General features: G+C 41.5%; 1 protein-coding gene across 2 annotated transcripts in view; it reads right to left on the bottom strand.

The window, feature by feature from the left end:
* Positions 1 to 10,409: 10,409 nt before the first annotated feature.
* RPAP2 (RNA polymerase II associated protein 2) overlaps positions 10,410 to 14,024 on the bottom strand; it is a 41,480-nt gene continuing 37,865 nt past the window's right edge. For both annotated transcript variants that reach the window (XM_064515924.1, XM_026116546.2), the window contains 3 exons: positions 12,446 to 12,595; positions 11,825 to 11,867; positions 10,410 to 11,504 (listed from right to left, as the gene is read on the bottom strand). In XM_064515924.1, the coding sequence (XP_064371994.1) occupies position 11,867; positions 12,446 to 12,595 (151 nt within the window). In that variant the 3' untranslated portion in view covers positions 10,410 to 11,504; positions 11,825 to 11,866. The remainder of the gene's footprint in view (positions 11,505 to 11,824; positions 11,868 to 12,445; positions 12,596 to 14,024) is intronic.

The raw sequence follows: 14,024 nt of genomic DNA on the forward strand, positions 1-14,024 counted from the left end.
ATCCTACAGCACTAAATAACTATGCGTTATGCAGGCTTGTGTACCACAGAACCTCATCACGGTTTTGCATATTGACAGAAATATCATTCTGCTAGTCCATTAGACATTTGAGGAGATTTTCTTGTGCCTACACTCAAACTTGCACCTCAGTGTGGTTTTAGGAAGCCAAATGTAACAGTCAGGTTAAGTGCTTTCTTGCCTATGGCTATTTTACTGGAAAGCCTGGTAATGAATACCTCAGAATAAGCATTCGTGTCAAAAAAACGTGTTTTCAGTGCTTCCACCCTGGAAAGGGATGAAGTAAGGTTCTACGTTTCTCTTGTATTATTGATCGTTTATCACGGCTCTCACTGGAGGCTAGAGGACAAAGCGCTTATGTCCTGCAATGTCAAACGTTAACCTTTGTGCAAACTGCCTGGAGTTCAGAAAGCAAAGTGACAGTGGGCTGCTGTGATTGAATAACATAGTGTGGAAATAGTTAATTCCCACACAACACTTTATTTCATCATCTGCATCGTGGCTTGGATCTGCAACAGTTTCACAGATCTGTGATGCCTGTGCTGATTTCCTGGAGGTTCTTCTATTATAACTACAACTGCTCTTAAAGAAGCATGTGTGCAGAGAGAAGTAGTAGGCAGCATTGCTAAAAACATGCGGATGCTAAAAATACAATTGCTGCATTTGTACCGAGTGTTCAAGTGGAAATGGTTATTCAGGCTGGCTCCACATCCTAGCCTCAGCCATTGCTTGCAGAGGCAGACGCTCATCCTACGCCACGAGCTTGCTTGCTTTTCTCCCAGGCTGATTCTCTTGCACCTAGCTATATGAAAATGCATTTTGTGACCATGTGATTTGGATCGCTGTGAAACACTGACCTTCCCTCCTTACTAGCTCACTGCCCCATGCACTTTGGTGTCCTCTGCCAACTACCAGCCACCTTTAAAGAGTTCTCTAGTTTTTCTTCCGCTAGTTTGTTGTGTGGTGGCCACCACCAGCAGTGTTCAGCCAGGGGCTCAGACCTTCCGTCCCTGCTCCACTCCCGGCCCAAAGGTCCGCAGAGCCCAAACATTTCCCACCTCACCCTGTCCTACCCGTCTGCTCCCCTCCCGCATCTGTAGCCTCATCTTAACCTTTCTGTCCATCGAAGAAGCTGTCATCAGACAAGAAGATACACAAAAGTGGCCCAGATACCTCAAAGATTTCATCATTCACAACTGAGGCCAGAGCAAATGACCTGTTTTTAGTCTCTCTCACTTTAAAGTGCCTGGCCTCAACATACTTAATCATTTTGAAAACCAAGTCTAAAGGTTACAGTGGGCATATCTACAGACATGACCCAAATCTGGTGGGGAACACTTATGAAATCTGACCCAGTTCAGCCAGCTGAGCCATTTGGTGTGGGGTAGGTCTATAGCATCAGCAACAGCAAGGCAAAGACTTTTGGCAACAGATGTGGGAAAAAGTGTTACACCAACTCCTTTTTCTTTCAGCTCTGGGTAGGGTGGAGATTATTTCAGTCCACTGTAATTAATTTAAATTAGACAGAAGTGTAAGGGAAGCCCAACAGCACACATCATCAAGAATGCAAGCTTATGCTTTGAGCTTAAAATGCATGTTCTACCTGAAAGGGATTTTTCCTTTGCAAAACAGTGGGATGTTGGCTATCGATGTCAGTGAAAGGCGGTTTTTGTCCCCGGGCCGGTTGTCTGGGTGCTGGGAGCTGAGATGCTATTTCTGGCTCTGCCGCTGACACAGTCCACGTGCCTGTCTGAGTCACTCCGCTACCGTTTCACTTTCCTTTTCTGTGAAAAGGGGTTACCCATCTTTGGAAAAAGCTTTGAAATTGATGCTGAAACTACTAACCGATAATCTTTTTACATAAGTGCTCAAGTGGTGTAGAGCTCACCTCAGTGCATGCAAATGTGCCATAAGACGACAATCATTTTGGTCAAAAAAATTAGCGACAAAAAATAAGAATGATCCTGTATTAATCATTGATCGGTTGGATCCATCTTCAATGGTAAACTTGCAATCTTGGTAAAAACTGATTTTTGAAAGCAGACAATTTCTTACAACGGTTAGTTAAAAGCAGGAATGCATCTCCTCTTTCAGTAATTAAAATCTTCCTTGTGGTTGCATCAGGAAAGCTGATGGCTTTTGTAGGTCGTAGCCAGTACAGAGACAGCATCTATTATCTGGGGATTCTTAAATAGCAAGAAATTCAGAACGAAGCTGTTACTTCTTTTCATCACGTTAGTTTTAAAATAAATACAGTACTTCTACTAAAGAAAAACAGATTTGAGTATTCACATAACCTAAACCTGTAGCAAATAGACTTTAGTTTTTTTTTCCTGTCCAATCTGTGAAGAAAAGTGAAAATGTAAACTTTTGCCAAAAAAAATTAATAAGTAGATAAAATATGCTGAAATGTCTGGAAACCGGTTGATCAAAATGAAATTTAACTCATCCTAGAATGAAAAGTCACTTTAACCTTTTTTTGTTTTTTTGTTTAGAAATGTGAAATGAAACGTACTGACAATTTAGACATTTTTTCAAGTTGAGAAATTAATCAAAACCAACCTTTTCCTGCAAAGGTTTCATTTTCAACCAAGTAGGCCTCTTCTGAATAGAGAAATTGCATAAAAATTCTTAATCAGCTCTGCACAGGAGCACTGCTTGAGCTGCCGGCTGATTCATATCTGTTTTAGAAACAAGTTTCACAAGAATTTTTAGCTGCCGCTGGAAGACTCCCCAGATGAGTGCTGCCCGGGGCGCCCAGCGGGCCGCACGGCGCTGTCCTGAGCCCGGGCGGTCCTCGGTCCCCAACGACTTAGATGTGATGGTCCCTGGTGAGGAGCTGAGCGAGGGGAGACCGATTCGCCCGCCGGCCGGCCGTGGCCATGGTGCGGGGCCCCCTCGTGCCGCCCGGTCGGCTCCCGCCGGCGGGGTCCCGGCAGCAGTGCCAGGTGCCCACGGGAGGCCCCGGGGCAGGGAGCCGCGTGGCTCCTCCTGCACAAACCCTGCTGCTGGGGCCGAGAGCAAGAAGCAGAGGGGGAAAAGCCCAGGAGGTGTGGGGCTGGGAGGAGGAGAACGAGCCAAGGTTTGGAAGAAGAGATGGAAGCACAGCACAGAGAGGAACCGGTGTGGGGTGACTGGGAGGCGAGAACGTGGCTTTGAAAGTTGCGATACGCAGTTGTGAGTTTTTAATAGAAGGCTTTCAGTTACACTAGGTGTAGGAAAAACCTGACAAGGTAAAAATATCTGTGCACTACTGAAATCAATACTTCCAGAAGCCTATGGCTCTTGCCTGTCCCTGCTGGCTCTCAGGCTGTAAGAGAGAGGCTGCTCCCGGGCTAACCTGCAGGCAACTTCCTTCCTCCAATCTGTAGAGGAAATAGGGATGTAAAGATGGCTATCTATCTGCTGTGTTGCAGCTTCCCCCACCCCAACACACACTTCGTGGTGCTGGTGGCTTTATCAGCTTTGCTTCAGGCACCGTCGCTCTTGAACACAAGGTTATGGGCTAGAGATGAACTAGGAAAAAAGCCAGCTTTTGACTCAACCCCCTTAAAATATAAATGATGTAACCCAGAATCCAGTATTACTCTCACAGAGATCTTTAGAGAAGATCTTTACAGAAGATCAGTGTTCAAGTACCAAAATTGGAGGTCAGTGTTTCACCTTTGAATCACTAGATTAAAAATAAGGATGCTTCTTTCAGTGAAACCCGCGCGACTGTCGTCTTGCAGTTGTATGTTGACAGAGAGCCTTCAGGTCTGCTAAGTATGCGTGTTTGTAGCTATGCTTTTAAATTTTAGTCATTCTGACTTTTTTTCCCTGTATGTGACGACAAATGATGAGCTGTGAAGGCAAGGTGACAGCATCCTGCGCCGCCTGTGCGATTCCGCGCTGGAAGCGGACACCAGCCGAATCGGGAAGCCAGCGAGCTGCTCCTGCATGTCCGCTCAGCACGAGGGTGGCTGCCCCCACCGCTTCTGCATGGCTTTCCTTGCACGACAATATCACGGGTCCTTTTAGCTAACTCTCAGCATTACTGCCAAGCTGAGTTACTAATATTTGGCACCTTAATGTCAGACCTTTGTGGCCCCAGTCTCGCCCCCCATCAGCAGCAGGGGCTTGCAGCACAGACCTAGGGGTGAAAGAGCCGTGGGTCCTGCTGCGGCCTGTCTGCGAAGCCGCGGACGAGTTACTTCAATGCCCTGTGGCAGGATGCTGCGGTGCTGCCGGGCAGCCAGAGGAAAGCGATTCCTTCTGCGGAGCCGTCCGGCCGCTCTGCAGCGCCGCTGCAAGAGCCCCGCTACGTGCTCGCCTGCCTGTGCCGGCAGCCCGGCTCCTCCGCTGCCCGGCTCGCCAGCGCGCGTGGCAAGGACCACGCGGGCTCCAAGACACGCCACCCCGTGCCCCAGGAATGAGTCCTGCTTACGCTGCTGGGAGCTTTCCGGCAAACCCAGAGCCCTGTGTCAGTCCCAGAGCAAGGCTCAGCTTAGTTCAAAGAGATGAATTTAACCTTAAGCAAATGCAGAGAGCTGTTCACATTCATCTGCTTTCAGAGGGCAGCCGCTGCTCATGCATACAGTAAATAAGCATAAAAAATAGACCATTAAATGTCATGTGATTTCTTAAGCGAGAATGCCTGCACCGAGGTGAGCGTGTTTCAGATTCGTTCTTTGGAAACAATTTGTGTGATTTCTTCTGTTTTCCTTCAAGCGTGATTCTGTTTTTCTTCAGCACTGCTTGCTGCTTGGGCTGTGTGGTTTGACACTGAGCCTGTCAGTTTGGCATTTTGAGATTGTGAGTTTTTGAAGAGGGCACATCTGTGGTTATAGAAGAAAAACAAGACGCATCAGATGTTCAGTGCACAAAGAAGCAGAGCTTGGGAGGATCTCAGAAATGAATAGCTAGCAGAGATGACATGTATTTGACCCAGAGCTGTTGAAGGCTAATGTATCTGTAAAGTTACTTTCAAAGCTTTCAAATGCCCTTTGGAAAAATAATCTTAATAAGAAAGAAACAACTCTTTAACTACATCTCTACTTATGAAACTTCATTATAAGCCAAGGAACTTGAGGGGCAAAAATATCTACTTTGCTTTTTATTTTTTTTATTTAGTGACAGCCTGCAGTTCAGAGCTTGAAGTTGCCATAGAAAAATGAACTAAAAAAAGCTTTTAGGCAAAGGGCACCTCTTCACAAAATGAGAGATCAAGATCCCTAGACGAGGTGTATAATTATTAGGATAAAAGTTTGCTCTTATTTGTGTCAATATGAACTTTGTCATTTTTCTTTGCGCAGTAAAACTACTGTCCTTTACAGAAGAGGAGAGAATGCAGGGACTACAGCTTCATCCCTCCTCTTACGCCTTCAAGCTATTCTGATGCTGCGCTGAGGGCCTCGGAATAATTAAGACGGATGGACATTTGGCCAGTCTTCGTGTGCGTAAGTATTCAACCAAGAAGGACTCCCATACGGATTGCAGGAGGTATATAGGCTCAGGCAGCTTTGTGTGCATGTGAGCTGTACGTAAAACTTCTTCAAAAAAAATCAACAGGCGACGATGGGGTTTACCGAAAATGCTGCCTGCCTTTGTTAAAATGCAATGATTACTTTTAGCTGAATCAACTGCATTTTATCAGAAGGCCTTAATTTAATAATTTTACACTTAGTTTTTTAATCTTCTTTTTCTCTCCTTTGTAAAGATAGGAATCCACCCTCTTTCTCCTGGCTGTGCAGGGAAATATCGTATACAAATACAACCCTGCTTGCACTGTCACAAGGAAGCATTTTTAATGTATCACATGGTAGCTCCTGCCTCCAGACCATGTCATCAATTCGAAACATGCAGGTTTCTCCCGCAAGGACCATAGATATTCTTAAGTTATTTTTTAAAACAGAATTCCTAAATTATGTTTTAACGCATCAACTGCCAGACAGAGTAACATACCTATACCCTGAGCAACCGCCAGCCTTGCCGAATCAGTACTAGCCACAGATTTGTAGCCATTTATTCTATTTGTTAAATTAACAAATCACAAGTGTCTGCAACAGGCTTTCCTCTGATGGTGGATAGCGCCTGCGATACTGAGATGTTTACGGAAAATCCTGCTCAGTGGCAAATCCTGATTAGGAAACGTTATCATTTTTTGCATAATAGGTGAGATAGACATGCCTAACATATGGTTGCTATAAAATACCTTAGATGAGTCAGATCTTAGCTGGCAGCTGTAAGCAGGGTTGTTCTGGCTTCTTAGATAATACTATTTTTTTTCTTTTACTACTGTACTGTTTAATTATATTAATCTGATTTGTAGAACTCCCATCTGAGTAGGACAAAAAGGCAGGATTTATGATGTAAATCCTGATCTAAGTGTTTGCAGCTGGTTAAAGCTGCATACAAAGTCACCCAAACTTGCTGTAGCGATGATTAATTCTCACTAAATTGTAGGCCTCTCTGTGAAATTGCTGCTGTCCCACTCAAAGTGTTCAATTCGGTTACATACCAAACGAAATTTAAGAGGCTAAAAGGTGTCAGAAATGACAGTTATTTGATGTAGTCTGTAACGGTACCAATCAACGTGGTTTGCAATGGTACCACCTGCCTTGTTCTCTGATCTGTGGGTGCAGCTCCTGCAGGTAATCACACCTTGCAAAAATGTACTAAAGAATTTGCCTGTAAGGTGCAGCCTAGCGAAACGTTCTGGAGGACTGACTTCGAAGGGGGGAGCAAAAATTGGTGAGCTGTGACTGCCTAATTACCACCACTGTCACTCCATACTGTCTTTGGAAAGGCCGCTGCTCAGGGAGCCGGTCTGTTGGGGTAACCGTAGGCTAGGACGGTAAAACCCACAGGTGGCAATATCTGATCTGCAACAGGGGTCACGCTTACTGCGTTATTCTGATTGATAACGCCTTCCTAAGTATGGGACCTAAGCTGGCAAGTTCAACCATGGTGGCAAAATCAGTGGGAGGATAAACATGGCTCTCAGATCTCAGAAACAGCCGTCACAACGTTGGTGGCCTCTGTTCCTGGTGTTCCCAGGCCTGTCACAACTGTTAATGCTGCCCCAAACTCGGTTCAGTACTGCGGAGGTGTTCAGAAGAACATTACGGAGGATGCCCAAAGGGTATCGCACTAGTATTGCCCATTTTCCAGGATATGGGCAGTTTAAAAAGGCTTTTACTAGTTTCATGCTTTTCTTCTTGCTGATGCTTGCTATTTTGGGCTAGTTATGTCTATCTTTTCAAAACTCCAGTTTGCTGTTGCTCCTTGCTCTACAGCTGCATGCAACCAAGGGGGGTGACTAACATTAATCACCTGCCTCAGATCAGTCATTGAGGCAATGTATGCTTTCACTTGCTTTTTTGAAACCAGAGTGCTCAAACAACAGCTACTGGAAGACATAGGTCTCCAGCTCTCTTCCCCCCGCAAATCCCAGTGAGCGCCACAAGCGTCGCCGTTCACCCTCCACAGGTTCTTCCAGGCAGCCCCGCTCCCGAAGTGCTGTCTGAAGCCTGCGCGCAAAAGTGGCCCTAAGGGGAAGGAGCACAAGGCGAGGGGAAATCTCTAGCACTATGACGGTCTGTCTTTGCTAATGGAAGGCACACCTACTTCCTCTGACTCCGACCGGAGGAGGCAGAGGAGGATGGGCTGTCAGGTGGCAGAGACATGCAACTGAGAAACAGAGGGTTTTACAAGTGCCTAGCCCTGCCTTATATACCATCTGCCACTTATGGAAACTTAAGACTTGCCGACGAAAGGCTCATTCTGTGTTCTCAATATTTAATGACCACTGGAAATGACAATTCACCATTACATGTTACCCCAGTGAGATCAAGCTAAACTTCACCCACAGTACTGGATGCTCTTAAGCCATTGCAGAAATAAACAGTAAGTATGGAAAGCTTATGGGCAGAGTCTAGAACTAGAGTGTAACCTCCTGAAAGTACTTTCAACACGGGCATTAATTTTTCCCTAAATACGCCCATTCAAGTCAGTTCTTTTGGTTATAACTTACAGGTTAAGGAAAAATTCTATGTGAAACAGTTGTAAACTGGCAAAGCAGCCAGGAAAATAAATGAATGATAGGATCAACTGGCTTAGAAATTTCCTGCTCTGCATTCAGTTTTGTGCCATGTTTTATTACCAAATATTTTGTCTAGGGCTAGCTAGTCTACTATGGTCAAAGCTCTTTGCTGATTTATATCTATCTGCTTTATTTCTAAATAAGACTAAGAGGAGAGGCATTAACCCCACCTGCTTCATAGACTGATTCAAGGTATGATTTGGAGAGCCTAAGCTTAAGGACCTCAGTCCCCCCTGAAGCAGAGACAGGCAGGTAGTTAAGGCTGAATATCTAAATTTAGAAGGTATGAATAGCACCTTCCACTTTTCTCTTCCTTTTTCTTCTGCCTGGTGCAGGTCAGTTCTTCTTTTCTATTCAGCTGTTAAAGGTCAGCTGAGATGTAATGTCCAGCTGTACTGCCTCACCCTCTCTTGCATTTTGTAGAGTCCAGATTCCTCCGAGCTAGGGAAAGAGGGGTAGGACACAGATTCAGCAGCACGAGTTGCAGGACAGCCTTGTTAGCTCAGCAGGCTTGGTCAACAGGCATGAGGAAGGAGCGGCAGTAGTGAAGGGCTTTGCGCTAGGAGAAGCAGTATTACAGAGCGCAGTGTTTACGCTGATGGTATTTACAGGGTGTTGAACTGAACTTTGGTGTGAAAATAGACACCCAAGCTTTTCCTTCACCTCTTCTGGCCAGCACAAAATACTGCTTTGAATAACTTAAGAACTGCTGGTTTTCTCTGTAAATGTGTTTTTATTAACATTGTTCTCTTTCTGAGCTTACTTCATTGTATCTATAGAAAACTCTATAAGAAATCCATATCTGTACCATGCAGGTGTATCATACACTACTCCTTTGATGCTGAGAAGCTGCAGCAGCATGAAGCAGGCTTTGCTTTATGCCTTAAACAAAGCATTCTTCTGTTCTTTACCCATATGTTGAGGGAAAAAACCCCCCACAGAAGTAGTTGATTTTTATGCTATTACAAGAAACCATATCATACTGTATTTGCTTGCTCTAGGTTCCCTGCCATGCGAGCTTGGATGCTTCACATGGTCACTGCAATAGATTGAAAGGATCATGAAAGTGTAGCCTAAGTAAGGTGATGGCTTTGCCAAGCCCTTGCCCCTGCCATGGTGCTATTCAGAAGCGGCTTATGTCCCAGCTGCCCTAAGCCCCAGAGCAGTAATGGCCCACACTGCTGCAGCTTACAAGCAAGACACTGAAATTCAGCCCAACTGAGATAAGGCTCAAACCCACCACTGAGCCGAGTGTCACCTGTTCTCACACACTGAGCTAACATAGGAAGGAAAAACAGTAAGCACAGCAGTAAGGCCATGAGGAAACAAACTGCCTGCAAACATTAACCAAAATGAAAAAAAAATAAGTTGTGGGCTGAGAGAGAGTAAAGTCTGTTATAAGACAGATAGTTGTGCGAGAAACTAAGTTTTAAGTTCATATATGATGGCTAGATTTGAAAATTTCTACCCCGTTAAGCTATTACAAAATATGCTCCTAAGGAAACTGGATGAATGAGCTTGTCTTCTGATGCTTGAGTTGTGCTTTGCAGAACAGGTTAGGGCTGGTAGTACAAAAGACCCTTTTTAGATGAGTCTTTCTACTGTTGATGAGCCTTTCTACTATTGAAAAGTAATGGGTATATGTATGCTTTCTGCATTTACTGACACATATTTTAATCAAGTCTAAGGGAGATGGAATCATTAAAGGTAAGCAAAGAAGATTCCTTCAGGGTATTTCCAGCATATTATAAAAGTCTTTCTTCTGGGCTGGTGAAAAAGGTCATGGAAGAAGAAAGGTTATTCTTTTTCCCTCAGGGCAAGGAAAAGAAGAAGTGAGCTTACAGCACAGCAGCCAAGGAAGAGAGGCAAAAATCATGGAAACTTACTTTTTTTTGAGCTGCTTAAGGCAGCCAGTGAAAGCCACTACAGTGAAGCCCGATAAAGAGGTCTTTGGGCCTGTGACCTATTCACTCGTATTACAAGCTCAGATGTTTCCAACACAGTAAATGCTGAAGAGCAAGCCTAAAAATAACTAACAAAATCACACCACTAAGCTGACAGGAAATGTAAAAACTTTTCGAATGAGAGCCAGTGAAGCTGATGAAACACAGTCATATTGCTAGTATGGTGTATGCTTGTAACTCTTCTAAGTGTAGTCAGTATAACAGCATCATCATGGGCTAGTTGTAATCTTTATGCCCCAAGGTAAACTGATGCATGGAACAACAGTGGCTTACTCAAAATCTACAGCAAAGTAATACATAAAAAAAAAATCCTGATATATTCAATTTCCTAAATCAGAAGCAGATAAAAATTTAAGATTTATTTTTGCTCAGGGTATCTTACCCATTACTCAGTCTTCTATAAACTTCTCTTTTGATCTTTTGATGAGGTCTTGTCCCTTCTTTCCATATGTATCTAAGTAAGGAGTTTTCCATCGTGGTACAAAACAATGCATCTAGATTACATCATGCATTCTTACGAATTTGACATCAGACACACTCTAATTGTGATGGGTATTTTTTTTCCCTATTACATACTTAGAAAAACATACAGCTTTAACTCTGCATTAAAGGTCTTCCTCATTCTAAATGATTGCTTTTACAGGTTAAGCTGAGTGTAACTTCCTATTACCAGGTAAGTTACGAAAAAGCATGCATCCCCTGAATAAGCTCTACTGTACAATGGAGCTTCCAGGGACAAAGCTGTGGGGAAATCAACATATTTATCTTTTGATTATAATGAAGGAATTACCCAGTAATAAACTAATTATGTGCAGAGTTCCCTTTTGGTATCTAATTACAGAAAGAAGACAAAAGAAAAAAAAAAATCTTTGTTTCTCAATGGAGCTCCCATGCAGCAGTCCTGGTAAGTGTTGCTTCAGCCATAACAAGTGATGGCATTTACTGCAGACTAAGCACTGTCAGTTACAACTTTCTTTTCCAGCCTGTCACAGGACAGCGTGCTATGAACTGAGAACTATACAATACACCATCTTACAACATCACTGAGAATTACAAGTGGATTAATTTTAAATTTCATTTTCTAATTAGTTAGTAATAGGGACAAGTCAAAACATTCTCAATCTAAACAAAACAACTATTGTAAATGAAATGACTACCAAAAGCCAAAAATCAAGTCTTTTGTTATTAAAAAACTATTTTAAAGCCCAAAGTACTAACAATTAGAGAATGCTTAAAAATAAGTTTTACACAAGTTCAAAAGATCACCCTTTTTCTTAGAAGTAGCACGTTAACAGGCTGTAGTCCAGACATCTTTGGAAACTGTCTTCATCGTTCTTAGAGAATACTGTTTCATGCACTGAGTCAACAGGAAAGATGCCAGCAGAAGTTTCCTTAGCCCTCCGTGCTAACATTCATTTTTCCTCTTCTTTACCCAATTCCTGTAGGAAAATTTTGACTGAAAATTTGCAAAGCAAAAAAAAAAAAAAAAAAAAAAAAAAACCCACACACCACACCCACAACCACATCCCCTTCTACTGCTTTTAAACTGGCAGTTTTCAGACCATTCAAATCTTAAGCAGTCTTTATGCATACCCTGACCAAGTGCTGTTTTACTTAGCTTCTCTGAGAGATTTCAAGATTCTTATTCATAGGAAAGAAATGAAAACGCAAAAGTGCAAGAAGTACAATCAATGCTTAATTTCATTTTTCATTAAAAAAAAAGTCCCAACAATTGAAGATAATTTATTGGTCTCCATACCACCACTTCAGACAGCAGAAGATGTTAAGATGACCATCTTGTTCTGTGGGAAACAAAGGAGTGTGATCAGTAATATTAATAAACTAATTAATTATATATTATAATGTTGTACCCAGCATAAATAAGGCATTTGCTTTTGTTTTTTCAGCCTATCCAAAATGCAAAGTCTCAATCTCAGTATTATGCAAAAAAGTGTTTAACACTTCATTTTATATATCAAGACTAAACATAACAATCATCTCAATAAAAAACAAAGCTGCTGAGACTTAGTTGTTATAGCCACACAGATGTTTTTTTCTGTTTTCCTTAAGTCCTAATAGAACTTGAGCAAAAATTCCTCCCAAAATTGCAGTAAACCAACTACATATTATGAAAAGATTTAAGTAATAAGCAGCTGGCATTTACTGTAAGTGACAAAATGACAACACTAATTTCCATACCATATATATTTCTTCACTTTAAAATGTACTTTACACATTTTCACCTCTGGCTGATATGATCTGTAGTTACAGTGTATGCTTACAAAACACTGAAAAATAAAATCCTTGTTAACTGGCTTAGTTTTATGAAATGCAAAATTCACATTAAATATAAAAATATTAAGTATTTAAATTGACTGACCACTCAGGTAAGTTGTCCTTTCTAAATATTCTCGTTAAACTTTCAAGATCTTCATTTTTGAACTGCAGCTCTTCTAGTAATGTAGACAGGAACTGTGTATACATTGGGCTCTTCTGACTATTTTTGAAAACTGGAATAACTTGTGACAATCTGGAAAAGAAAAAAATCATATTTGATAAAGAAAATAATTTTCAGCATCAGATGTAAAAAGCAAGAAATTTTATTAAGATTTAGCAAAAGTAAAGAAAAGCTTAATTAGGAAGACTGGCCTAGTAGTTTGTATGCCTTTAATTAGTTGTATATTGGTGTTATATAATACAGACAAAAATTTTCTGAAAGAAATCCAAAATGTTTATATAAATACATATAAAAAAAGGAAAGATTAATGTTATTGTCATCTTTACCAAAAAGCTCCTAAGCATTCATCTTATAAAAGTTGTATAGTTCCTTGTATGAATTAAATAGAACTTATTAGGCCTTTTATCTTTTAAAGCAACCAAGAAGAGTATTTTAACTACAGATTTGTAACAGGGTTCCTTTATAGTTGTGCTTAACCAAAAAGTCTTGCACACCGTCAGTTTTCATAAAGACATATAATAGGGTCCACTTACTTAGAGGACCCCCCCCCAACACACTGTATTGCAAAGACGGTTAAATAGCAAATTAGTTTTAAGCCAAGATTTCTCCAAACACATGGAAGCTCCTCATAGAGACATTTAAGATTATTATTTATTCTATTTGATGCACACAGGCACAGAAAACATTAATAAAACTCTCAAAAACTGAGGACCAATGTGAATGAGTACTCAGAGCAATGCAATTCCCTAGTTTGACAGTGTGTACCTTGAAACCATGTAATTTATAATTCTTACACGTTGAACTATTTATAAATAGGCTTTATGAAGGCCAAACAACAGACTATCAGATAGAAACAATCTTTTGGCAAGCAGAACAGAACTAATTTGCTCTTGAAGTTTTTATATGAGATGCTAAACTTCAGTTTTATAGGTGATATATCAAAGACTTGCTGTAGTCAAACTATTTTCTGTTTTGGTAACAAAAGTCTTTAAAGTCTCAAAGTGACTAGAGTCTTAAAGAGTGCTGCAGAAAAACAAGAATCAAAGGGGGCAAAATTCTATTTCTTAATTTAGTTAGTCAAGTTTAGCTTTAAAATTCAAACAATACTTTTCAGATGGCCGGTCAAATTATGCTCTTTATCAACAACATTTTACAGAAAATCTTCCATTTGGGCCTGATGTTCTCAGCTGCTGAGCAGAACAGAATTCATCCAGCTTCCACTGATTTTAAAACTTGCAATGAATGGAGGCTCAAAATAGTTACCAACTAGGAGAATAAAGTATTTGCATGAGAACAGGCAATGGAAATAAGCAGGGGATTACTGTACATTCCCCAAACAGAATGTTATTCCTTATCTGAAATAATGCAAACTGCAAGGCGTGCATTACTGTATATTGTTCCATTCAGTTTCAGACTCAATGGTAACAGCAGCAAAAGGCATCATCTTCTAGGGATCCAAGAACAAGCATACACAGTGCTGCTAAAACACAGTGCCCTGATC

Source organism: Dromaius novaehollandiae, chromosome 8 (assembly GCF_036370855.1).
Source record: "Dromaius novaehollandiae isolate bDroNov1 chromosome 8, bDroNov1.hap1, whole genome shotgun sequence".
Taxonomy (NCBI): Eukaryota; Metazoa; Chordata; class Aves; order Casuariiformes; family Dromaiidae; genus Dromaius; species Dromaius novaehollandiae.